The 24,757-nt window shown below is 37.3% G+C and overlaps 1 protein-coding gene across 1 annotated transcript in view; it reads right to left on the reverse strand.

Moving 5' to 3' along the window:
- The window catches only part of LOC137903367 (protein diaphanous homolog 3-like), a 102,110-nt gene extending 78,968 nt beyond the window's left edge, over positions 1-23,142 (reverse strand). Inside the window, exons 1-15 of the mRNA XM_068747556.1 lie at positions 23,020-23,142; positions 18,251-18,283; positions 17,668-17,850; positions 17,248-17,352; positions 15,040-15,170; positions 9,666-9,740; positions 9,225-9,294; positions 7,716-7,852; positions 6,939-7,044; positions 4,652-4,762; positions 4,087-4,205; positions 3,790-3,906; positions 2,046-2,164; positions 1,891-1,955; positions 1,375-1,482 (exon numbers count right to left, since the gene is read on the reverse strand). Coding sequence (XP_068603657.1) covers positions 1,375-1,482; positions 1,891-1,955; positions 2,046-2,164; positions 3,790-3,906; positions 4,087-4,205; positions 4,652-4,762; positions 6,939-7,044; positions 7,716-7,852; positions 9,225-9,294; positions 9,666-9,740; positions 15,040-15,170; positions 17,248-17,352; positions 17,668-17,850; positions 18,251-18,283; positions 23,020-23,142 — 1,602 coding nt within the window. The remainder of the gene's footprint in view (positions 1-1,374; positions 1,483-1,890; positions 1,956-2,045; positions 2,165-3,789; positions 3,907-4,086; positions 4,206-4,651; positions 4,763-6,938; positions 7,045-7,715; positions 7,853-9,224; positions 9,295-9,665; positions 9,741-15,039; positions 15,171-17,247; positions 17,353-17,667; positions 17,851-18,250; positions 18,284-23,019) is intronic.
- Positions 23,143-24,757: the final 1,615 nt, after the last annotated feature.

Raw genomic sequence — 24,757 nt, forward strand, 5'->3', positions numbered from 1 at the left:
TCTGAAGGCTCTCACATCTTTACACTCATTATCACCTTATTTTCAGATCATCTTGCTTTTAATTTTTTTATTGACGCCTTGTCGTCTTCTCGCAACACTTATATTATTTGGTGGCAGACATTTGAAGTCGAAAAGCTTAATTCAAAACTCTTGCATAAACAGTCAAGTGCAAATGTTTTCAAAGTAAAATAATAACTTGCTTTCACTTCTATGTTTTGTAATTTTGTCATGTTTACCAGGTCATCATATTGCAGGATTTTAAGCCGTTCAGCCATTCAATAGAAACAATTCTCACAGCTCCAGTTTCTATTCAGAGCATAGTTGCAATTACTTATTCTTCTGAAGCTAAACATCACATGTTCTAACCTGAGCTACAAAGCTTAGTAAATTGTATCATACAGAGTAAATGGCTTATTGATCCATGCGCAGGCTTTAGATTAAAGAGGCACAGTAAAGGTCAGTTCTGGGCCCTTACTCTGCCCCCGTTTCTCGAGGCAAGAGCACACTTGCTGAATTAACAAATGTGGATGTGTGATTGTTGGTGAGATTCCCACATACAAAGACAGCAAGATAAAGTGAGAGAGAGTGAGAGTGTGTGTGTCCGTGTGTGAGTGTGTACCCACCATAACTAAATGCACCACTATCATTTGAGCCAAGATACTATTTCAGTATTCATTCTGTGTTGCTCTCTCAAATTGAAAAATTATCAGGACAACAACAACAAAAAGAAAGTTATCTTGCCCCTCTGAGTGTAAATTTATCTTGCAGTACCAGGGCCATGGGAGCAACTCGGCGGTTAAGGACTGGGCCAGTAGCATCAGAATAAATAGCTTTTAGAACTATGTCCCCATATGGGGTAACAATCAGCAAATGGCTAACACTGAGGGTGGGTCAGGGTTCTCTTTCCAAAGGGCGTCAAACTCGATCACAAAAGGTGACGGAATTCAACACAAAGACTATGTTGCAAGCGAAACAGATTTCACATTTATTAAACTGTCAGGGACCTGCAATATTTTGACCTGAAAAGTTGAATGTTGATAAGAGTACAAGAACAATAAGCGCTTTGAGCATGGCAAAAGTGGGAAAAGCACTATATAAGCGCAGTCCATTTACCATTTACTTTTCCCTCAACAAAATAAATAATTTTCCTGGGCCGTAAGGTTTGACGAATGTGCTTTCTGTGTCATTAAGAAACGAAGCGTCATAGAAAAATACCCACAGCATCAATCCCAAGATAAAAAGGAAAACTAATCAGAGTCAGAAAAGAAAAACTGAATAATTCCATGATAGATTTAGACATTTTGTCATGTAATCAAAGATGAGCGGAACTTTTCCTCACATGATAGACACAATTTACAAAAATCGGGTTCTTACCTGACCGGCCTTGACGGCCAGCAGCTCAGCTTGAAGTTCAGCTATCTTTTCTTCATAGTTAACCAGCTGATTTTGCGCCTGCTGTCTGTTCATAAACTCCTCATCAAACTGAGAAGAAAGATGCAATGCCAAATATCTCACACAAGTGCACATTATTGTTTGATTAACTGTAACATAAATTGTAAGGCTTAAATCACTAATAATAAATTTACAATCACTAATACCTCTTTAGCTAACATCAAAAAATGTTTTGCTGTTTTTGATTTGACTATTATACATTATACATGTGTAGCGTCATGATCGACAAAAAGCCCCCACGGTGCAACAATCTACGACATCTACAGAAACTTAGAAAAGAGTGAGGTGAGACATCTTTAACTTCTACTGTCACTGCTTTTAGTGGAGATTATTACTGGTTCTTACAATACATATAGAATAAGCAGGTCAAAGCAGTTTTTTGGGCCACATGAGGGATGATAATATAAGATGTTTTTTATTTGTTTTGTCAATACTTGCCTTCTGTGCCAATTCAGAAGCTCTTTGTTCACACTCATCAATTCGGGCTTTATCAACACACATCTCTGGGGGTGGGGGGGAAGAAGTACGGGCATTATTTATGCTTCATTGAAACATTGGAAGTTTAAATAAGATGCTAGAGATGTGGGACTTGCCGAGAAGGTGGCTGAAATCCACATCCAGGCGCTTCCGGTAACTAAAATCTGGGTCAGTACCACTTCGGTGGAGCACGATCTGAGACACACACTCTTCAATAATCTTGAAATACTGCGACCTGAGAATATGCAAAATAAACAGTCAATAGAGACAATGAGAGAAATGATAGTGGAAAAACGTCTCTAATTCTATTTGATTTAATCTCATAAATGTCATGTGTATTTCTATGATGCTTAAAACTTATAAGGAACATTTACATGATTTCAAACAGAGCTGAAAACACACAAGCTGTTTCGGCATTACTGCAGTTAACCTGTTTTCAAATGCCTGTTCTAAGTAATGATCAAAGAATAACCAAGGGAATCTCACAATAATAAAAGAGATGTTAAAATGCAACAACAGATGACAGGCAAGCCTGGGAGCCACACAGCAAGTGCTGCAATAGATCTACTCATTATCTTGCAACAATTGCACTGAAAGTACAAATCCCTTCTACAACAAATCATTTACAAATACCGGCACCGCGGCCCTGACTCCATGCCATCCTAAAATAGTGCTGAGACCGAATCTGTCAGGAGGAATACTGTCTGTTTTTGAAGATGAGGTGAACAGGGGAATCAGTTTGGATGAAGGCAGGGATATTAATCAAATAGGTTAGCTGTCGTCAGTCAATCTACTGGTGTTTCTTTCATCACTGTGATGTTTGGCTCCCTGTATATGATATCTATGTTATTACCTTGTAATAACAGTATGACAGCTGTATGCTTATATAAAGTGGTGAAGGGGGTGTCTTTATGTGGAAGATACGTCATGCCTGTTACTAATTCTTACGAAGTGTTGCACCATAGTTTTTAGCCATTATAAATATATATATACCTGTAATAATATATAATATAATTTGAAAGAGTGGCAGAATTTTTTGCTGTTGTTTTTTGTGTGTGTGTCAGATTACGGCTCCATCTTTTGATCAACCCGAGGTTTAACTCACACTGAGCAATGAGTGAACAAACATAAAATAAGCATTTGAAAAGCACCATGAATAGAAAATGAGAAATACTCTGAAGCAGTAGTAGATTTGTAGATGAAAGACACCGCATTCTTTTTGTGATTGAATGTCAACTAAAATGATCAACAGAATTATATTTTTGACTTTCTGCCAGAGACATCTATGTATTGTTGGGCAGAGATGTCGATGGTTAGCATGCTAACCAGCTAATTCTGGTTTGTACTGTGTGGGGAAACCACTTTGTACCTCAAGAGGCAATTGTGTTAAACACACGGGTCACGGCTAAATCATTTCATGTAGGTTGGCATTCAACGGCACAGCAAATGAGAAAATGGCAGAAACCCTTGCCAATTATCTCCACTACCATCCACTCAGAGCAAGATGCCATAAAGTGGCAAGGAAAAGAAGAGTGGCAAAAAGAGAAGAAAACTAAAAAAGATCGAACCCCGGTCTGCTTTTCATCCCAGGAGAAAGCTTGTGAAAGTGGAAGGGGTGATGTTGAAATCTCAACTTTTATAGGAGGAGTTTTAAGTAAAAATCCATTAATGCTTGGTTATACAGTCAATATACAGATTCTAGTTGTCATGACTGTTCACTTTTGGGCACTGTAAAACATATAGAGGCAAAGAAAGCACTAACAATTTAGAAGTAAAAAAAAGAAACAAAGCTTGGATGATTGCACTCAAGATAACTAACAAGAAAAGTATGCGTATGTAGTACGTGATCATGTATTTTACCTGACCAAGTAGTCATTGCGTATGAGCATCAGGTGCTGAAGTATAGACAGGAAATAGGGTTCCGCGCTGCTGTCCTTCACCATGCTCTGAACAATACTGAACACATCTCCCACATCAGTGCAGAAAGTCAAAGAATCATATGCAAACTGAAAACGTATACGTGGACATAAAAAAGATGCGAATGAAATGAAAAAGAAATGACAAGATTTTGTTTGATTATGATATACCTTGATGCCTTTGATATTTAAAATGTTTATTTGCCACAAGAGACACACTCTGCAATAATGAAAAGGATATTCCAGCTCGCTCTTGATGTCTTCCAGTCTGTGAGAGAACTCCAGCATGTCCTCTTCTTTATGTTCATCGAACACCTTTAGCTGAATGTCAAGGGCCTCATTTCTGATGGTTGTCAGTTGCTACAGATGCATTAAAATAGAAAAAGAATAAAAGGTGAAAAATATTTAAAGGGAGAATGACTTGAAAACCTCCTTGACATCAGCAACAAAAGGGACGTATTGTGCTCAAGTTAAGCACGGAGCTATTTTAAACGCTATTACTAATCATGATAAGCAGGTGAGGAGAGCAGCTCCTCCCTTTAATTTATTTGTTTTCCTGGCAGCTACAACCACATTGTTTACAACAGATAAACATATTAGGTAGGTGGCATAAAAGCGAGCAGAAGTATTATTAGCCTGGGCAGAATTTGTATTGGTAAATTCACCTCTGTTTATTAAATATTTGCTGGAGCAAATCTACAATATTGCATTGAAGTGGACAACTCATTTAAATATTAATATCAAGTGAGTGTGACTTTTTAATATGTGTCTATGTGTGTGTGTTCGCGTTATGATGTTGTGCTTACCGGCAATATCTCTTTCAGACCACAGCGCATAAATTCATTTCTGATGTGCAGCCTGAAGTCCAGTTCATCAGGAGATGTTACGAGTGCATTGATGAGCTGCATGCATGCCACCTGTAATAGGAAGGGTGCACAGAACGGTGACAGAAAGAACGAGAGAATAGGAGAGAGACGAGTGAGAGACAACAACAGAAAGGGACGACAGCATTCTTCTTCCAGAAGTTGATGAAAATCATGCTGCCGTGAATTCAAAATGAGTTACATCCCTTGGAAGCAGAGGACCATAACTAATGCATTTCTATTGTCTCCAGTAACCAAATAAAGGCGGGTGGCGGGGGGGGGGAATTTATTTTAATATTAATGGGACAACTGCAGACCCATACACACAAAACTAAGTCATTTTAAGGGCAAACTCGCTCTTTTGGAAGCTGTTTTTCACTCCCCTCTGAGTTTGGTTTACTGCACAGGGACTGGTGCATCTTGTGACTGTTCAACTAGCAAGTAAACGCAGACAGAAAAATACATTATTGACCAGTGAGGAAATCCACTCATGTGTGAAAAGACAATATGGCAATACCAGGGAAAATGAGTGATAGTCAGATGTTTTAAATCCAGTGTTAAAGATCAATGTGACAAAAATGTCTGCAACAAGACAATAATTGCCTGTAAAATTTACTACAGTAGTCAACATAAAAACATTAGAACAATTACCAACTTTTTACCTTTCATATTTTGGTTTTGGGGTATAACTATTCATTTCAGGTAAAAAAAAATCAATGTAGTGGGTGGAAACGTACCAGATACACAAGAATTGAGAATGACTGGAATGCTTTGGATGTAAATCATGCACAAAATAAGTCAGTGCTGATTCAGCATTCAATATTAAATTGGTTATGCTAAAATTGTCCATAGGCATGATGTGAATGATTGTCTGTCTATATGTGGCCCTGCGAGGAACTGGCGGCTTGTCCAGGGTGTACCCTGCCTCTCGCCCATAGACTGCTGGGATAAGCTCCAGCAAAGCCCACAAACTCGGATTCAGATAAGGCATTTAGGAAAATTAATGAATAAATGATTTAGCATTCAAAGTCCGTTATTTGGCTCTCAGTCAACATACATTATTTCCTCCATTATAATAATAATGGATAAGTAACATACATTTGACCAAATTATATTATAGAAGAATGTGTAGTGAAGCAGGAAAGAAAGCCTTTGGCCACACATTGTCATAGAATAGCAATATCTACACTTGAATAATGTATGGAGGAAATCATATAAGCAGGCTAAACACATGACTAAACAATGAGCTTCATTTGGTACTGTAAATTGTGTGTAAAAAACATTATTGGTGTAAAAAAAGGATTTGGCTTCTAGGGTTGCGCCTCTTTCCTTCTCTCCACATTTCCTCTCACTGTTTTCTCAAAAAGATAATACTACAGGGGCAAATGACTTGTTTTTTCATTTAAAATTGTCATTTTAGTTTAAAGTTTGGAGTAAGTAATTTGCGAATGCAATACAAACCAACAAAATGTGCAAATGGATGTATACAATTGAGTTTTATGCTTATAATGCAGAGGCGCGGGGCACTTATTGGATTAATGATTGCACTTGTCATGGCTCTCAGCTACCGACTAAGAAAGCAAACATACTTTTATCATGAATTATATTCCTCTCACATAAACTAATGCTGCCCGTTTAAAAAGCCCAGGTGAATCATTTATAGTGTATGCATCAGCAAGGAGATGGTAAATCTGAAAGCTCTTAAACAGAGGAAGTGTACGTAGAAACAGTGCTAAGGATGATTAAATGAGTGATCTGCAGACAGGTAAAACACCTCTCAAACCATCAGAAATAAGTCACAAAATGTTGTTGACCTATTTAATAGTGATTTGCGTAAATATGTGAAAAAATATGGCAAAAAGGATCGCTTTTTGACGTCTTTGTTTTTTTACCTTGAGCAATTAAGACTATAACATAACCGTAATTTTTACAATTGGCAAAATCTGATTAGCATGTTCTACTTCCAAGCTGTTTGTAAGATCCCTAAAATGAACCCATGGCCCTACATAAAACGTAACATGAATACATTAATCGATATGCATCAGTTAATGAACTCTCGGCTTTTAAGCCAGTACCAGTTACAGTAACTGAAATACAGTTTGGACTGAAGAGAATAATCAAAAAGAAACCCTGAACCAAGTGCGTTTACAATACGTTCAATTTCTCACAGCCACATGCATTTGTGAATCCTGAGCAAAATAATGAGGCCGTACATGTACTCTGCACTTACTTGTAATTGAACTGAGCGATCTCGTAGTCCCTGCACAATGGGACAAAACCTCTCGACGGCCCGCCATTCCCCTGCTGTGGTGATGGCTTCGAGGACCTTTTCCAAACTAAATGGGAGGATATGCATGAGCCAACAATTGAGTAAAAGAAGAAATACCTTCATTTAAAGGGACTTTGACTACATGCTAGTTCGTATTTTACTGTGTCAATGGTTCATTTCTTGGAGAATTGACCGCAGTGATGGGGCTTTCCATGAGGATTTTATCACCTTCACTACAAGCTTAGGCAGGGTTTGAAACTTAATTAGAAATGCAATGAAGATTTAAAATGGATAACAATGTTCAATAAAATGATTCACCTGAACATATTAGTTTTATACTTCAAAAGGCGAAAAGTATTTTCCTTTGGTCTCATAAATATCTCTTGAAAATTCACACTTTTCTTATCCCAAAGAAAAAAAAACATCCATAATTCCCATTATAAAAAAAAAACAACTGAAAATGAATTGACAAGCTCTCAAACTATCTTAATTGTGTTAGTACTAAACACTTCAACCAAAATGACATCATCACCTTATCTAAGTCATACATTCTTTAAAAAGTCATAGCGTTCTCTGAAATAGAGAAGCATTTCAACCACTTCAAATATTTAATTAAGTAATTGTGTCAGTAGCTTTTTGGCTATTTAATGATTTATCTTTTGGTGAAATTATAAATATGCTTCAACGTTAGAAAAGCAGTATAACAGATATGCTGGCAAAATGAATGACAGAACATACGTGTTATCTTCGCCCACAATACAGATGGCTGACAACAGCTTCACAACATCTGTCATCATGGCAGACTGGGCGGGATCAATGGCTCTTGCCAACAGTGCAAGACTTTTCTCCTCCCCCAAGATTCGATCCAAGCCATACTGTATGAAATACAGGACGAGATAAGTTGTAATCAACCCATTTGTAGCTACAAGAACACACATTTTTCAGGAAAACAATGATTCAGGACAAGATAATTCTAAAATGGAAGGTTCGAACGCAATGAGCAAAGTAGGATTTTCCATTGCTTTTACAAGATTAGCCGTTTTAAAGCCTGCAGATGATGTCTCTCTTCTCTGAACCCTTCAAACCCTTCTTAGTGCATTTATATTGTTCAAATTAAAGGGTGAAGGGAAACTTCATAGCGTGGCAACTTCTAATAATACATTACCATGCCATTATTGCCACACAATGAAAAACATGCTGCTGTGTGACTTGACACAGGAAGGCAGCAGAAAGAAAGAAAAGGCTGCTCTGACAGCTGGCAGAGAACACCTGTCTTCTTGGCATTGTGGGTACAGCTCATCCCAAGATGCCTCTCTAGCCAGTGAAAGGTCTGGGCAGACAGAAAGGCCTACGAGTAAGATGCGAGTGTCTGGCACCTGTAAAGACGCATGATTACATGAGCCCTTACATCACACTCTGTGCCAGAGCGGCCGGATATCTGTCTCCATTGGGTTTTAGCTCCACGTGGCGAGATTTTATTTTTTTCGACAGCTACCATGTGCCAACATCGCAGGAGGAAAAGCTAAGGCAGGAGAAAGGACTTCAAAAGAACAGTTTTGAGCCGAAGTGTTGACACAAGTTAATTCAATATCACTGTGTATTGACCTTGATGTTTAATATTGTTTTATAGGTTTCACTTCCACACAGATTGACTGAGTGACGTACTTACACTCTCTTGTTTACACACATCATAAAAGTATTAACTACAAAGGGCTTTTGCTGGGCTTAGTAGACACAATCCAGTGTGTCACACTGTAATTCAGGAGGCATGAAAGCCTCAGTAAAATTCCGTTTATGTGGCTCTGTCATGATGATGCTGCCCCCCCTCCACATACACAGGTAGTACGCCAAATTTCATAACTTATGTGTGGCTCATATTAAAATTGGACATCAAAATGAAAAGATTTACATAAAATATTCCACATGGAATTTCCACATTTAGTTAAAATGACAAATATGTAATATAATATTAAAATATGCACACATATACACCTACCACTCCACCAATGACTTGAATGAAAGTTCACAGCATTTCAAAGTTAATGCAGGCTATTATTTTCACGCAGTCAAACAATGCATAGCTTAGATTATTCATTGGATCTTCACTATAAAACGGATTTCAAGGATTAAAGAAAATAGGCTGAAAACAATTTTTTAATAACGTTTCAATTTGCTGAAATGAACAATTCAATGTACCCACAAAATAATCAGTCACAAATATGTTAAGTCACAAATTATTATGATTACCTTGTTGTTCATGAAGGCTTTTAGGCACTGGATAATTTTATGCTGGTTCTTCTTGTCAATCCTTTCTTGCCTAGGGAAAGAATAGAGCACGGAGGAGTAGTTGACATTTAATGCAGGCCATAAATACTACAAGAGAATTGCAGTAGAATTTTAATTACAGATGAAGGCAAGTCTATAAAGTTCAGTTGGAAAAACAAAAACAATCTGAAAGAGTTTTGTTAACTTTACAAATGAAAAGTTTTAATTAAATTGTTGTTGATAGTACATGTTTGCAATTTCTGCTCAATTCTAGGACTTCCTAAATAGAAAATGCAAAACAATATTATGAAAATTGTGCAACAAATTTGGTTCCTAGGTAACCGTTTGCACTCTGCATGAATCCTCACATAATTACAGTAAGATATGAAAGAGTGCACACGAAATCTGATTAAACCAACTTACAGCTTTTTGAAAAGCAACCTTTCCAAAATGTCCAGCAGAAGCCCGAGACCCTCATGTCCAAAACTCTGCACCCAACTGAAACAAAAACCAAAAAAAATAGGTCAAGAGACATGAAAAAAAATATTTATTTGCATTTCATACTACAAAAACACATACGACTTAATTGTTAATCCTGTACTTAAACAGACATGCAAATAAGATTGTGTGATAGTGGTGCATGGCATCGCAGAGGCTTGGTGCTATTGCGGGAACAAACAATCAAGCTAAAGAAATATTTTACTATTTTTGTCTTGGGGGGTACGTAATAAGGATCCAAGTCTTTCACGTAAGAGTGATAATGGAGAAATGGAGAATTAAGCAAATATAACTTCAAAAACCACAGAAAGGCCTCATTTTGATTGAAAGCACATTTTAAGCAGAAACATTTAAACGTAGGCAAAGACAGCGGTAGTGAAATTATGAGTGACTGCACACCCCCTTCTGATTGGAACTGTATATCATCACTGAACATCAGCATTCAGTTTCTGTACTGCTCTGATTAACATGCAGCATGCCTACTAGCCTCAAATTTTACAGAGATTCTCAAGGTGACAAAGTAAAATAGGAAGCAATTCGAAGCTTTGATATTTTCTGCCTGAAACACAGGTAGGTATGATTGTCAAATCATCATTGAGATAAGGAGAATCATTGTTGGTGACATATAATCAGTGACTACAACATTTCAACAATCCTGCCTGATAAATTGAGCATTTCCTGCTTTTGATGTATTCAAGACTCAAATAATTGGGATCCTGTCGGCCACAGCAGCTAAGGCATGGAATATACATTTTACACATAGCTTGCAACCGTTTTATTAGGCTTTTAAAGGGATTAATTACACCAATGAAAAGAAAATGCACTGACCTTGATCTACTGTATAATAGAATGACTTCAATGTCAGTGTACATAGAATCAAAAAGGCTTCAATTCCACAGCCCAATCAAAACATTTAAATAGGGACACTGTAAAATGTCAGTTCAAATGTAATTTAAGTTAAGTATATTCAATAACCAATGCAAATATACAAGATGACTTATGCAATCCTCGAATTGAGAAACAATTGGTTATTCATAAATATATCCTTAACATTATAGTTGCAACAATTAGTTGCGAATCAATTCGATATTCAAGTATTATGAAGCACCTTGATTATTTTGAAATCTGAGCTGTATATCTTCCGACTGCTTTTCCAGTCTGTGGGTCGCAGGGGTTGCTGGAGGCTATCCCAGCTTGTTATGTACACCACACGGACACAGGGAGAACATACAAACTCTGCACAGATAGGATTCGAACCAAGCACCTACTTGCTGTGAGGAGACAGCGTTAACCACTCAGCCACCGTGCCGCACTTTAAAATGTATTCATATAAAACCTTATTCTTGTATATCTTTCACTAAAATGGGAGAACAAGAAACAGGGAAGTAGCCTTCCTGTCATCAAGGTGTATGAATATAGGAGTGAGACAAGGTCAAGAAAATGAGCTAAACTGATACACTGTCACTGCCATGCTGATGAAGAAAAAAAAAAGGCTCCTGTCAAAACAGCTGAGGAATGTGGGTCTATGTTTAGGAATAAGAAATCAGCTTCCTTACACTGTCACAGCGCAGGCTATTCTAGTTTTAGAGTAGCCAAGGTGAGTAAGTGTTAAAGTAAGAATGATTAAAATGTGTTTTCATGGTCAAGGTGTCATATCATCAGGGTAAAACTATGACAGGACCACTGCTGTCTGATTAATTAATGAATTATTGCCTAATTATTATAACGGTGAAGTCATAAAAGCAGTGGCTAACACCACATCAAAGTTGAATAGTGAGGTGTGCCCTGAAGGGATAAAGGAGACTGCTCATTCTCACATTTTTATTTTTTTCATATTATTGGTCAGATTTCCAGATTATGAATAAAATACTGCAAATCCCTTTCTCTGATGTTTATACAATTAACAGTAATTGTTGCTCGCTCTGAGATCAGAGTTATCTTGTGATCACATATCACCATCAAAGCATGCAACAGCACAGAAATATTCAAATGAGTCCTGTCCTGTCAGAAAGACAACTAGAAAAAAAATGAGCTTGAGAAAATAAGGAAAACAACTTCATCATCCCAATCCTTGGAAAACAAAAGCATTCATAAATCAAAGAGAAAAATGAGGCATCTTATCTGGCTAACTTCACCGCTAAGGTAGCTTGACTTCCCACAATCCCACAAGAATGCCTTCAAGGTTCCCAAGCAGTGTCGTATAGTGTTGTGCTCCGCTAAATCTGATGTGAAACAGAAATGAAACATTAACTTAAGATGTTGTTCCAAGCATGGCAAGTTAAATGACTGTAGAAGCTCCTCCAGGGAAAGAGACTATGAGGAAGATACAGTCGCTGGAATGAGCGACACAGGAAATAAAAAAACAGAGCTGGTGATTCAACCCATTGAGATTGCCACAAAAAACAGGCTTATAAAATCCAAACACACAAATAGTGTATGTAATTGTACTATGTATAATTGTGACAATGAACCTTCAAATTCTGTAATGATGGGTGACCAGCCAGTCTCTCTAAGTCCAATTCCATGCTGGTTAAACACATGTGACATGCAAGGGTTCACATCAGTCGCATCACCATGAATGAAACACAATGTTCGCAATATGATGAGCACAATAATGCTAAAGTTCTGTTCCTATACTGATGATATAAATTAGGCTACCAGCATACTGGCTGCTATTTTATTGTACAGTTTAAGATAATACAGCAAGAGAATGCACAGAATGCTCGAACGTTCGAAATTACCATCATACCACTTTTACTTGACGAACTGCTCAGGCGTCAGATCTGGCATGTTTACCTTTTCTTTTAACAATTCTGAATGTGTACGTTGTAGATAATAGTATTTATTTACTGTTCTGTCTGGCTTGCAGTCCAGTTTTAATCAGCTTTTTTTGAAAGTGCAAACTGTTCAGAACATACAAGATTGTCCATAATAAGGGTCTTTACAAAACCTCGCAGAAATCCCATCTTTTTTCAGAAGCACCTGTTTTAATTCGAAACACAACATAGCCTCGCTTGTCTATTGGGCAAGAAATATAGCATCTCTTCACAAAGAAAGGAGAGAGAACTGAAATAGCTGTGGTGGGCAAATTACAGGGATCAGAAGACAGCACACTAGAGAAAGTGCCACACAACCTATGAGTTTGAGTCTGATTCAACAGAAAGAGTCTGCTGATGTAACATTGATTCTTTTCAGCAAAAATGAGCAGATTACAACACAATATTAGATGGAGGGTTTACTGTTGCAGTGCAAAAGTGCAAAGAAAAGGACAGTGATCGACAGTCAAAACAGTGTCAGACAAAATACCTTCACTGCCAAATCAATGGGGCCACTCGTTTTTTTTCCATAGGCAAATCAAGAAATACTATTACATTACTCAAATAATATTATTACCTCTGCCAAGGAGGTAGCGTTTTTGACAGTGTTTGCCTGTCTGTCTGTTAGCAGGATTATGGAAAAAAACTACTGGATGGATCTTGATGAAAATACATTTGAAGATGGGTCCCTAAACATGGGCCCAGTATGATACAACAAGGTTAAATATTTTGCCAGACAAAATAAAGAGATCATTGAATGCATCACAAGCAACATTTTCCTAATAGACAGTGATAGACCTTGAAGATATAACTTATGAAATTGTGAATTAAGTGTGTTACAAAATTCTATCATGTTATTCAGATGGAGCAGGGCATAACAGGGCATAAAATAAAGATTTTAAAGCTGATTAAATATTTTTTAAACCAAACAGTGTGTGATTTAGTGATTCATTCTTTATACCAAGAAGCATCCCTTTCACCTAACAAGTCAGCAATTCCTGATTACTGAAGAGGATGTTCCATCTCAACTAATATTATGCAGCATGGGATTCAATGCTATTCTCTATTCATGGATTTCAAGGGAGTAGTTGAATGGGTAATCAATTAAACGTTGATCCTTGATTATTAGTCTGCCTTCCCTGTACAAATCCAATCCCAGTGTTTGAGTGTTAGGCAGGAACTAAATGTCCTTTTGCATACAGCCTTGAAGGATTTGAAACAACTATCCACCCTGTTTACTATCAACCTAATAGAACATTCGCAGGAGAGAGCCTTGAATTCCCCGAGCTTTCTTTTCTTTAGCAGTTCAGCAAAAACTGTTCAATGGGGCAATGAAGGTCAGTTTGCTTGTAGCATCTGCTATCTCAGCTTATTCATGCACCGATTTCTCAAGGGTGCAAATGTCAGTCTCCCTCTCAGTCCTCATTTTTGTTTTTCAGATCATCCAGTGAGGGTCCCTCTTTTCAGGTAAACAACATTTAAATCTTCTTCTTTGTCCATGAAGCAAAAGAACCTAGCTTTCCCCATCCAAGATTCCCAAAGGAATCCTATTTCCATAGGAGAAGAAACAGAAAATCTTCACCGCATCTCACTCACTTCTGATATTGATGCCAAAATGTCTCAAATAGCAAGGTGTCCACTACTTGTGCTACACTTCTTTAGCAACGTCTCCAGTAGTGTGATATGGATTGTCTTAGTGTTTCTTCTTCTCCAGTGACTTGCTTTCAGTAATGCCTTTGATAGACTCAAGTTGGTTGAGGCAGTCGGAGCTTCTATTTCATATCAGATATCAATATGAGAATGATCCATGTGTGGACTACTCCCATGAAAAGGAACTGAAATTTGGTTTAGCCACCAATATGAAACTGACCCGATTCCTCTGAAGACTTTATTATGCTCTGTGCCAGCCGATTCTCACATAACTGAATTTATCTTTCACTCCGCTGCTGGACATTAAAATACACACAATTATAATTTATTGTCATTTATTGTCATTCATTGCCATTTTGCATCTGTGGGGTAATTTATTTTAAATGTATTGTTAGTTTGCATCTGTGGTGTAAAATTCTTTTTATTTTTCTATTGCTATTTTGCATCAATTGAGCAATTTAATATTGGTTTGATTTTTATTTGTATTGTTAAATTTGTATTATTAAATGTCGATGATTTATGTACCAAAGACTTTCAACGGAAACAAGACCACAAGGACTTTATTGAAATGCTCCTCTTGGACAGGATGTTTGACTGTATTTGTACTGTAATACATGCTACTGTGTGACTGTACTTGTACTCTAACATTCTAATAAATATATTCATCATTATTATTTATTTTAACAAATGGTGCGTTTACTTTGACCATGCACACACACCATTAACGTGCACCTCTGAATTTAACTATTTCTTCATGATGTACTACAAAAACGTTATATCACTTAAATAAAAAGAACCAAGTCCATTCCCAATATTATAATCGTGCACTGTACCTGACAGGGTTGCTGGTAAGGGACACTCGCAAAGAGTCGAGACAGGCAAACAGACGTTCATCAATCACCCCTGACTTTAGCTCTGCCAGGAATTCCTGGGGAGATATCTGACGGCTGCTTCTCAAGCTACCCTGGAAGAGAAGGGCAAAAACAAATATCATAACTGCAGTCATACACAGAACAACATTGGCTCAGAAAATAAAGATAAGCTAGGAGATGGATAGCAAGGCTCTGTGTCATCAATTGCAAACAGTCAAAAGAAAAATGTATCTGTGTACATCTAGAATACTTTATGATGCCTGTAAAGTAAGAACAGCTGTAAGTATCTTCAATAAATATTGCAAGTAGTAAGAAATAAAAGTTGTTGGTAAAGTCTTAGTATTCATTCATTAATCTTCTTGATGACCAGACGACCATAATTGTCTCGCCTTCAGCCGCTAATCTGAAGTTATCGGTCACGGGTTCTGCACGAGCCTATCTCAGTTGACTATGTGTGAGAGTCGGGGTAAACCCCGGATAATGAATAAACTCACTTCTTCCTCAGTATGCTTTACTGTGACAGTCAAGTCGAGTATTTTCAGATGTTTTCAAAAGTCAGTTAACACAGGAATCACAGCAATTAACAAAGACATCATCTTCCATGTTGCAATGTTCTTTGATCACATGGAAAGAGACACTATATCAAGTGTTATATTTAAAGTTTGGATTATTTTATTATTTGTTTGTATGCATCTCACCAAACTCGTAAATTAGCGTGTAAACTTTTGAAGTTCTGAACGACAATAACGGAATCTTAAAATGAAGGATACATTTAATTAGTTTGTCAAGACAGCTCCCCGAATGCCAAAATATCACACATCAATGGCCACATTTTTGAATTCATCAAAGCCCTAAGAAATCAGCCAGCATCATTACCAGGAGGAATAAATAATCCCAAACCTTTTACAGGCTGCCAAAAAAAAATAATGGTTGTGTTCCCAGTCTCACTCTCCCCTATCATCTCAAGGTCCAATCTATAATGTTCTTTCCAGTTATTTGGAATAAAATAATTTGTCAAAGTTTCACCCAAAAACATTACCCTAATTTAATCATCAAAATATGCACGTTATTTTTACCAAAGCCTCGTTCATGACTTTAAAAGAGCCTGCTACAACATGGCAACCCCACTTTACTTAAACTGTTAACGGTGCCACTACAAATCTAACAACACTTTTTTTTTTATCTGCCAGAAATACGCCATGCTAAATGAATCAAATCACAAGTGTACATCGGTACAACATTCAACTTAAAATGTACTCAAAAACCCAAAACGGTTCTTTTGTTTGAGGTAACTGGAGCATTTTGTTGACCCATTCACCAAAACACTTTAATAACATTATTTTAAAGCCTCCATTCATGTGTATTAACAGATAAATAAAAAGAATGAAAAAAACACTGCTAATTGGGCATTTTCTCATTGATATTCAAACTAGGTTTCACAAACTGAACCCATGTTAAATGAACATGCTCTGGGGTCACTGTAAAGCAAGTCCTTTTTGATGTGGGAGAGAACGAATGATACCCACATTTCTTTGGGGATCTACTCGTTCCCCCCTTAAACTGACAGTTTTATCACTCTATCAAAATCCATCTGTGCTTTGAGAGGGAGGAAAGAACAAGCAACACGCTTAGGGCACATTCCTGAAACTCTGAAGGTCCAGCCAACCATGACAGAAAACTCACATTCAAAAAAAAGTAATCACATACATTCCATCAATCATGATACTATTCAGAACGAATAGTGAACCGCACCCAATTTATGATCCACTGCTACGACCAGCCTCAACAATTTTGAGTTGTGATGTACTACCACTCAAAACTAATATAAATGATATAAAGTCTAAACATGTTGGACATTTAAAGACACGGTGGGCAAACAAGACCGAAATGAAGAGGGAAAAAACAGAAAAAGAGAGAGAGGAACGCAGCATGCACTCACTATAAGGGAGACAATAAAACAATTGAGATTATGCTGGATTATTATCACATATGCCTGTAAATGATGAATATATTAATCAAATTTTTTGTCAGACTGGGAAACATTTCTTACACCAATGATTATGAAATACGTGGATATTTTTAAAGTATTGATTTTCCATACTCTATAAAGTGTAGCAAATTAAATGTGGTAAATTAGATAAGATAATATTGATCTATTAAAGAACTCACAGATTTGGAGGCAGTAAACATATACTGGATCACCATTTCTCTTTTCATGCTTAGGTCCTTGTCTCTCAGAGGAGTCTTTTTTTCCTCACTCAAATTCATGTCCTCCTGAAAAGAAAAATAAGACAGGGGATGAAAATTATTATTAAAAACTTAAACGATGTTTACAATTCCTTAATATTCCTATGTTATTCCCCCCAAAGGTTTTAGTAACAGCTCTGACAATATATTGTAATACTTTTGAAACATTAACATTCAACATTACCTTGGAAGACTTGGGGACATTAAATAAAGAGGATTAGATGTTATTGTAATCATAACACCAATGTTTCCTAACCAGTCACTAGAGATGTCCTTGTATCAGACTTGGGCTGAATGTCAAGCTACATATTTTGGTGATATTGTACAATGTTTTAAACATACCATCATCTTTTCAAATAGAGCCAAGATCTCCTTTTCTGTGGTGATCTTTGATGAAACCTCCTCAAGCTGAAGCGAGGTGGATGATGAAGAAATGGACCAATCGCTGGCAGTATGTTTTGAGTGCCATAAGGGCGGTCGCTCCTTCTTACTACCTGGAATACGGATACTGGAAAATCTGTCCATCTGCAAAGGAAAGAGAAAAAAGGTACAGATTAATTTTGTGAGCCAAGTGAAGAAAGACAAAGTACTGGTAAGTGTACTTGTAGGTCTGTATTATTCAGAACAGAAAGATAAATCAATATATTAATAAAGAGTTAGACAAGAATGGCATCAGTGTGAAGTGTGTGAAGAAAGCACGTACTCAGAACGTGTGTTACACAGATGCTGGGAAAATAGTCCAAGAGAAAAAAGTGAGAAAAGCAGTCTGCTCTGTGATGCAAGTTATAGTAATGTGTGGTAGCAAAGACCAGTGTCACATAAGCACTTTTGATGACATATAGTAAAAATATGTTAAAAGACAACAAAACAAAAAAAGGATGGATGGATGGATGCGAAGAAGACAGAGCACATCAAAAAATCTTACCACATCATCTGTGAGGGTTCTAAAAGGTAAGTGCTACAGGTGGGGAACAGAAGAAAAAGCAAGAAATCAGGACAGATGCATCAATCGACTGCATATAAATCAAATAAAAGATACAAACTACATTAAATCATTACTATTCATAGACGTCCTGTATATCTTGTTTTAGTTTTGGTTCTTTAAATTCTGCATTGGAGAATGCAAAAAGTTTATTCTTAAATGTATTGCTGCATTAGAAAAGAAAGATATGATGCACTGATAGGCATCGGCTTAGAAACAGATATATGGCCACTGCCAGGCCACCATCATGAGCCAATGAGCCGGACCCGACAGAATGAAGGGGGAGTGTTCTCTCCATCATGGGGCACTGACTCAATCCATTTATCTAGACTTGTAGCACTGAATGTCTGACAAGACATGCAGACCTTGTATCGTGACAACCATACTGCACACCAGGAAAAATCAGAGGCTAAGAGGATGAAAAATATTCCCTCTGTGGTTTCACTCAACAGTTTCAGTAGTTGTTTGTTAGTTGCTTATTGTTATTTGCTCTTCATGTCTACCAAAGCCGATTGAGGGATGCTCTCAAAAGAGTTGTTTAATCCAAAGTGATTTGGTCCAGGTCCAACTGTTCTGTCCCAGCAAGATTAATGTTATGGAACAACAACAAAAAAAGAAAAACATAAAATGAAGAGTCATTATGCCAGCTCCAATTCCTTCTCATCAATTCACAACTTAATTAAAACATCCACAAATGTTGCTGTAAGAATGTACAGGTGGCTTCTCAGGTGAACACTCAGCACAACTGACAACAGCCTTGCACTGTCAGAGCAGAATCTAATGTCAAGTTTAACCATGGCATCAACTGTGTTCATTTGTCCATACAGCCAGAACTCTTTATTGTACATTAGAATGGTTGTAATGAGCAACAGCAGGCACCTTGGGTGTCACCTTTGACTCCTTTCATTATTCACTAAACACTCCCATTATGCTATTTCCCCAAGCTCCTCTCCTCTTTGTGCTGAAACTGATGTTTTGCTAGATCAATGGTAACAAATAGGTGGTCGAATCCAGACTGCAACAGACCTTTATTTGGACTATGAAACCTTTTGACGTAATAGGAAAAATGATAAACCCTTTTTAACTTTCAATGTTAAAAGGGATTTTGAACAGGCACAAATTGGCCAGCTGAGTAAAGCAGTCAATGATCTACGACTACTGGATGTAGTAATATCATAATATATGTATTATATGTCTTATGGCATTAAGGGTTGACATGACATCACACTTAAAGGATCTCAACTTTTCAGCTCAGAAACAAGTCTGTGTGACTTTGTCGCAGCTGTCCAGTCTTCATAGAGCAAACGTGACATTTTTCAAAGTGGATCTGCACATATTTTCCATCAATGAAACAAATCCAGAGTGAGAGACATGTCTCCCCCTCCTGAGTTGTTCAAAAATGTTTGGAAACTTCTGCTTCTCTTTGAGAGCAGCTCCTTCTTTTCATTCAGAATCGCTTTCTGGTCAGAAATGCCACCAGGAGGTTAAACAGATGGGGAAGATACTCGATGGAACTTTTCAATTTGCAAGCAAATGTTGCACTGTGAGAGCAGTGAGCATTTTGCCACTGAATTTTAATGAAAGAGAAAGGGCATATGAATTAGGATATGAATTTGAGTGTGACATTCAATTTCTTTTTTTTTTTTAAGCTAGGAAGTTCGTGCTTTTATGTGACATCAAAGTCAAGTTTAGCCTTAAATAGCTTTTTAGCTATTCTCTGTGTCCGTGGATCGGGTGGTCGAGCCCCCAGCTGCCAACTGCCACCCAATCCACATTGCACCTGTCCGCTTTGGTTCCCTCGGCAGATGGTGAGTCCACTAGCGGCCGGGCCCACGTCAACCTTTCGGGCTGAGCCCAGCCAAGCCCCGTGGGTAGAAGCCTAACCACCAGAAGCTCGCATACAAGTCCCGACCACAGGCCTGGCTCCAGAACGGGGCCCCATACCGGGCAAAGTCACAGTCCTTGATTTTGTTTCATTCATAGGGGCTTTTGACTGACCAGTCACCCAAGACCTATTTGCAATGGGATACCCTACCAGGAGCATGAAGCTCCTAACAACATAGCCTCTGGGTTCATACGGGCACTCAAAGTTCCCCGCCACGATAAGGTGGCAGTTCAAGGAGGAGGTCAGTCACCAGGGACAAACTCGGAGTAGAGCCGCTGCTCCTCCATATTGAGAGGAGTCAGCTGAGGTGGCTGGGAGATCCATTTAGGATGTCTACTGGATGCCTCCTTAAAGAGGTGTTCCAGGCATGTCCCACCGGGAGGAGGCCTCGGGGAAGACCTAGGACACGCTGGAGAGACCATGCATGTCTCTCGGCTGGCCTGGGAACACCTCGAGATAATAATTATTTACAGCAAAGGACCTTCAAATACCAATAAGATCAAGATTTTATTATTCATCATTTCATTCTACATAGTTTATCTTTGGGATTTGGGACTATTCTTCAAACAAAACAAAACAAGTATTCCACAAATATTACCTTGGGCTTTTGTACATTTTTTAATTAAACAACTAATGCATTTATTGAGAAAATAATTGACAGATTTATCAACAGTGAAACTATGCTATAGCTGGAGCCTTTCCCAGAAGGATGCTGCTATTTTTTAATGCACTAAAAATAATGGCCTTACAACAGTAATTTGTAAATGTCAGTGAATTCACTTTAGTTTGCACTATCACACTGTTCTTTTAATTAAATTGTGATCATATCTTTTTCAATTAACTGAGAACTAACAAGTAAATTTCCACTCTGACAGAACTGATTTGTAAAACACTGCACATGCAATTCACAGCAGAGATGTGATGGAAACGCAGAAAGGGGTTCATGGAGGTAAAGAAAATAAACACTTAAGGACCACATTTTGTTCAATAAAATGTTATTCACAAACAAATCTACCTTTTTAAAAGTGTAAAAGTATTTTTTGATTAATTTCTCAGTGACGGTGTTACAGGCACAACCTGAAAAACTACCATACTCAGCAAAGGAACTTAATTCAACTTTCTTTAACAAATTTGCTTTGTTGGGAAAACCACACTCCAACGACTGCTACTGCTTGCTCTTTTCTCTAACAATATTTTTATTTTAAACAAACTTCTCAAATGAGATATGATGAATCACCTGATTCATTCAGGATTTATTTTCTTTAAAAACATTTATCCGTTTCCTGATCTATTTTTTGATGGAATCGGTTGAAGTTTTAGGATTAGGTTTTAAGGTTAACTATGCTGAAGTTATCTGTATTTCCTCATTTCAGTTCACAAATTCAGTTATTTAGGTCATTATCACTAAAACAAAGGTGTGACATGGAAAAGAAAATGCAACATCCACTCCATTAATGAGCTCATGAGGCCATTTCTTTGCTAAATTGATAACCAGTTGTTTTGGACTATGCAATAGTCCACTTGATCCATTTTACCCTACATTTGAAAGAGCCAAAAATCCCTCTCAGTGGAACACTAACATACTTCATTTGAAATGTGTCCGTTGCATTTTTTTTTTTTTTTTAATATATAATGTTATTTTTGAAATACAAATCCATTACATATGAAGTTGCCTGTAATGTTATTTCTGGTGTCATTATTTCCACTACACATTGTGGTATTGCAGTGCCATCTACTGACGTGACAGTGGAAAATCAGTTTTCAGTTCAGTAAGAAGAAAATTGAGCACAGATTCTTTGTTTTAAACATTCATAGTCTCTTCAAATATATAGAAATAATAGTATGATATAAAAGTAAAGGGTATAAGACCGACCAATAAGGAGCATATACATAGAAACATAAAGCTGCTTGGAAAGTAAAGTGGCACCTGTGTAGTAAGCTGTTTTTGAGTGTCTTAAAAGGAGAACCTTAACATTAACCTACACCCTTGTCAGCCTACTGCCCTACTCTATGTGAAATAGCATTGTTAAACTCATGTGAGGATACATTGCAAGTGTTCTTGCAGCCAACAGCAGAATAAGTTCCTGCCAATATAAAATACAAGACAAAAATTAGTCTGTATGTTTTGAAGGTAAATACATGTTCTGTTTTATACAGTAAAATACTGTAACATTCAAAGCCTTCAGTTTGCTGTTCTTGCAACTTTTCAGTGTAGATTATGCCAACCAGATACTCGATGGGTTCTAACCTACCAAAAATAATTAAACAGAACATATTTTGGTCAATTTTTTGGGACAAAAATATCTTCCGACATCTCCCAGAAGAATGTTGTAGACAAAATTCTGCCAGACAAAATTGGCTGGTTTGTAGGAAGAAGCACATGGATTAGTCTAGAGAGGTTAAACCCTGTGCTAATTTTAACCTTTTAACATGCAAAGCCAAATCAACAAACAGTCAAGGTCACTGTTCACAAAGAAAAACATGATGTGCAAAAATGAGATTACATTTGATCTTCTGCAACAGACATAAAAGCAGCCATGCAACGAGTTCAATGGCAGACAAAATACCTCTCCCCTCAGTTCCAGTGTTTGAGCTACATGAGGAGTGCAGTGTCCCGAGTTATGATTAAGCCAGTTATATATGTATATATATAATTGAGTTACCTGATTTAATCCAAGGTCACATTCAAACACCTCAGACAGCAAAATTTAAGAGGCTACGAGGACCACGCTTGAAGTTACACAAAGTACACCAGCGATGTCCGTGAAACGTTTGAACAATCACACAGTACCACCACTACCACTTTTATTTTTGACGCCATACTTACAAACTTTGGCTTGCGTTCTCCTTCGTCGCAGTATGACGCGCTGTAGTTAGAAGAACCCTTCTTCTTCAGAGATTTCGTGTCGCGTCCGGTTGAAGACTCGAAGCGTTGACTGTAGCTATCCATGCTGCAAACCGACTAACTTCTGAACAATCTGACGGCAAAAAAATATTTATTTTTATCCTTGCAATATTATGTAATGGCAACGTTAGCACACGCCCCAGTTGGAGAAGCACGTACATGTAATTGTCTAAATTATATTACCATCTTAAATTTGCAAGAAAACTATTATCGGTAAATGCGTAACATTACTTGTAGTATATCAAACTGCGCATTTTTTTTTTAATCATTCGACGTATTCCCCTTAGATTTAGCAAGCAGACAAATTTGCTAAACTATGACAGGTGGCTTTGCTAAACCCTAATCCAATTTATGAGCGGTCACGTAATCTATCTCTTTAGTTTCCGGCAATAGAAGGGATGCGGCATCCAATATTACGGTTCTCCTCATTAAAAGATTATATCCGGCAATTAATATATGGTTATACAATCACTTCGAGCAGAAACTGAGGTGTTGGCTGGCTATATCCTTACCGAATTTTTTGACAGACCGCGCAATGGGGATGTCATTTCCGCAAATTTAATTAAACCAATGGAATTCAAGTATCCACGAAGCTCGAATGGTCATTGGTGGACCTATTGTGTTTACAGTAAAAGTGCTTTTTATTGGTTGAAAGAAGCTGTCAGTCAACTTTGGGGGCGCTTGTTTAAAGTGTCGGGATCTCCCGTAGGTTCAACCGATTGTGCGCTAAGAAATATTACGAAATGACGCTTTATTAAAGCGGCTTTAATGATATTTCAATTTAACGTTGTACCTGGAAAATATGGGGCGTAGTTTACTGAAAATATCAACAAACCTCAGTACAAATAACTATATTATTATTTAAATAAATATACAATAACCGAATAGGCACATTACCCTGTCTGCTGGAGTGAAACATTACATGATGATGCCTCTGCTTTCTGTTCTTTAAGCGTTAAAACATAGCTGATAAATGAAAGTTTCAATAACTTGCAGATAAAAAATAACCCTACATCAAAAATAAAATAAGATATAATCAAGATTTCACAACATTATCAATGTTATGGCATACTTATTATGAAAAGTGCAAAATTGTACACAAATTGTAAAAATGTATGTTCTCAAAAGGCCGGGACAGCAAGTGGTACAACATCAAAATATTATAATAATTATTATATAATAAAATAATAATTGTGCATGGATAATTATCAAAGGCAATAAGCCATATTCTCTTGCAAATGATTATCACAGTGAAACAGCCAATACAGAGTTAATCATCGCTGCAGACGCTGTTTCAGCATTTCAGTGTGCACATACTGCCATCTTCTGGTTTTAGTCTCTGGCACCACCGCCAGATAACGGAACTATGCTTTTATGTTCCATGACGATTATAAAAGGATGCATGATTAGGCCTTCTACAAAACAAAACAATCAAGTTATAGAGGAACAACCTTCAAATGGCACAGATAGGTATTTTGAGGGAAGGAGGGATTCAAAAAAAGAAGATGCAAGTGAATGAATTTGAAATCTTCAGGAAGAAATTACAAAGGAAAAGGCAGTGAAGAGATGGTAGTGAGAAACAGAAGACCAACTGTCTGAAATTAAAATGACTAAGAAAAACGGATTGGGAGAATTATCTGACACATATGAAGCTGCAAAT

Source organism: Brachionichthys hirsutus, chromosome 1, assembly GCF_040956055.1.
Source record: "Brachionichthys hirsutus isolate HB-005 chromosome 1, CSIRO-AGI_Bhir_v1, whole genome shotgun sequence".
Taxonomy (NCBI): Eukaryota; Metazoa; Chordata; class Actinopteri; order Lophiiformes; family Brachionichthyidae; genus Brachionichthys; species Brachionichthys hirsutus.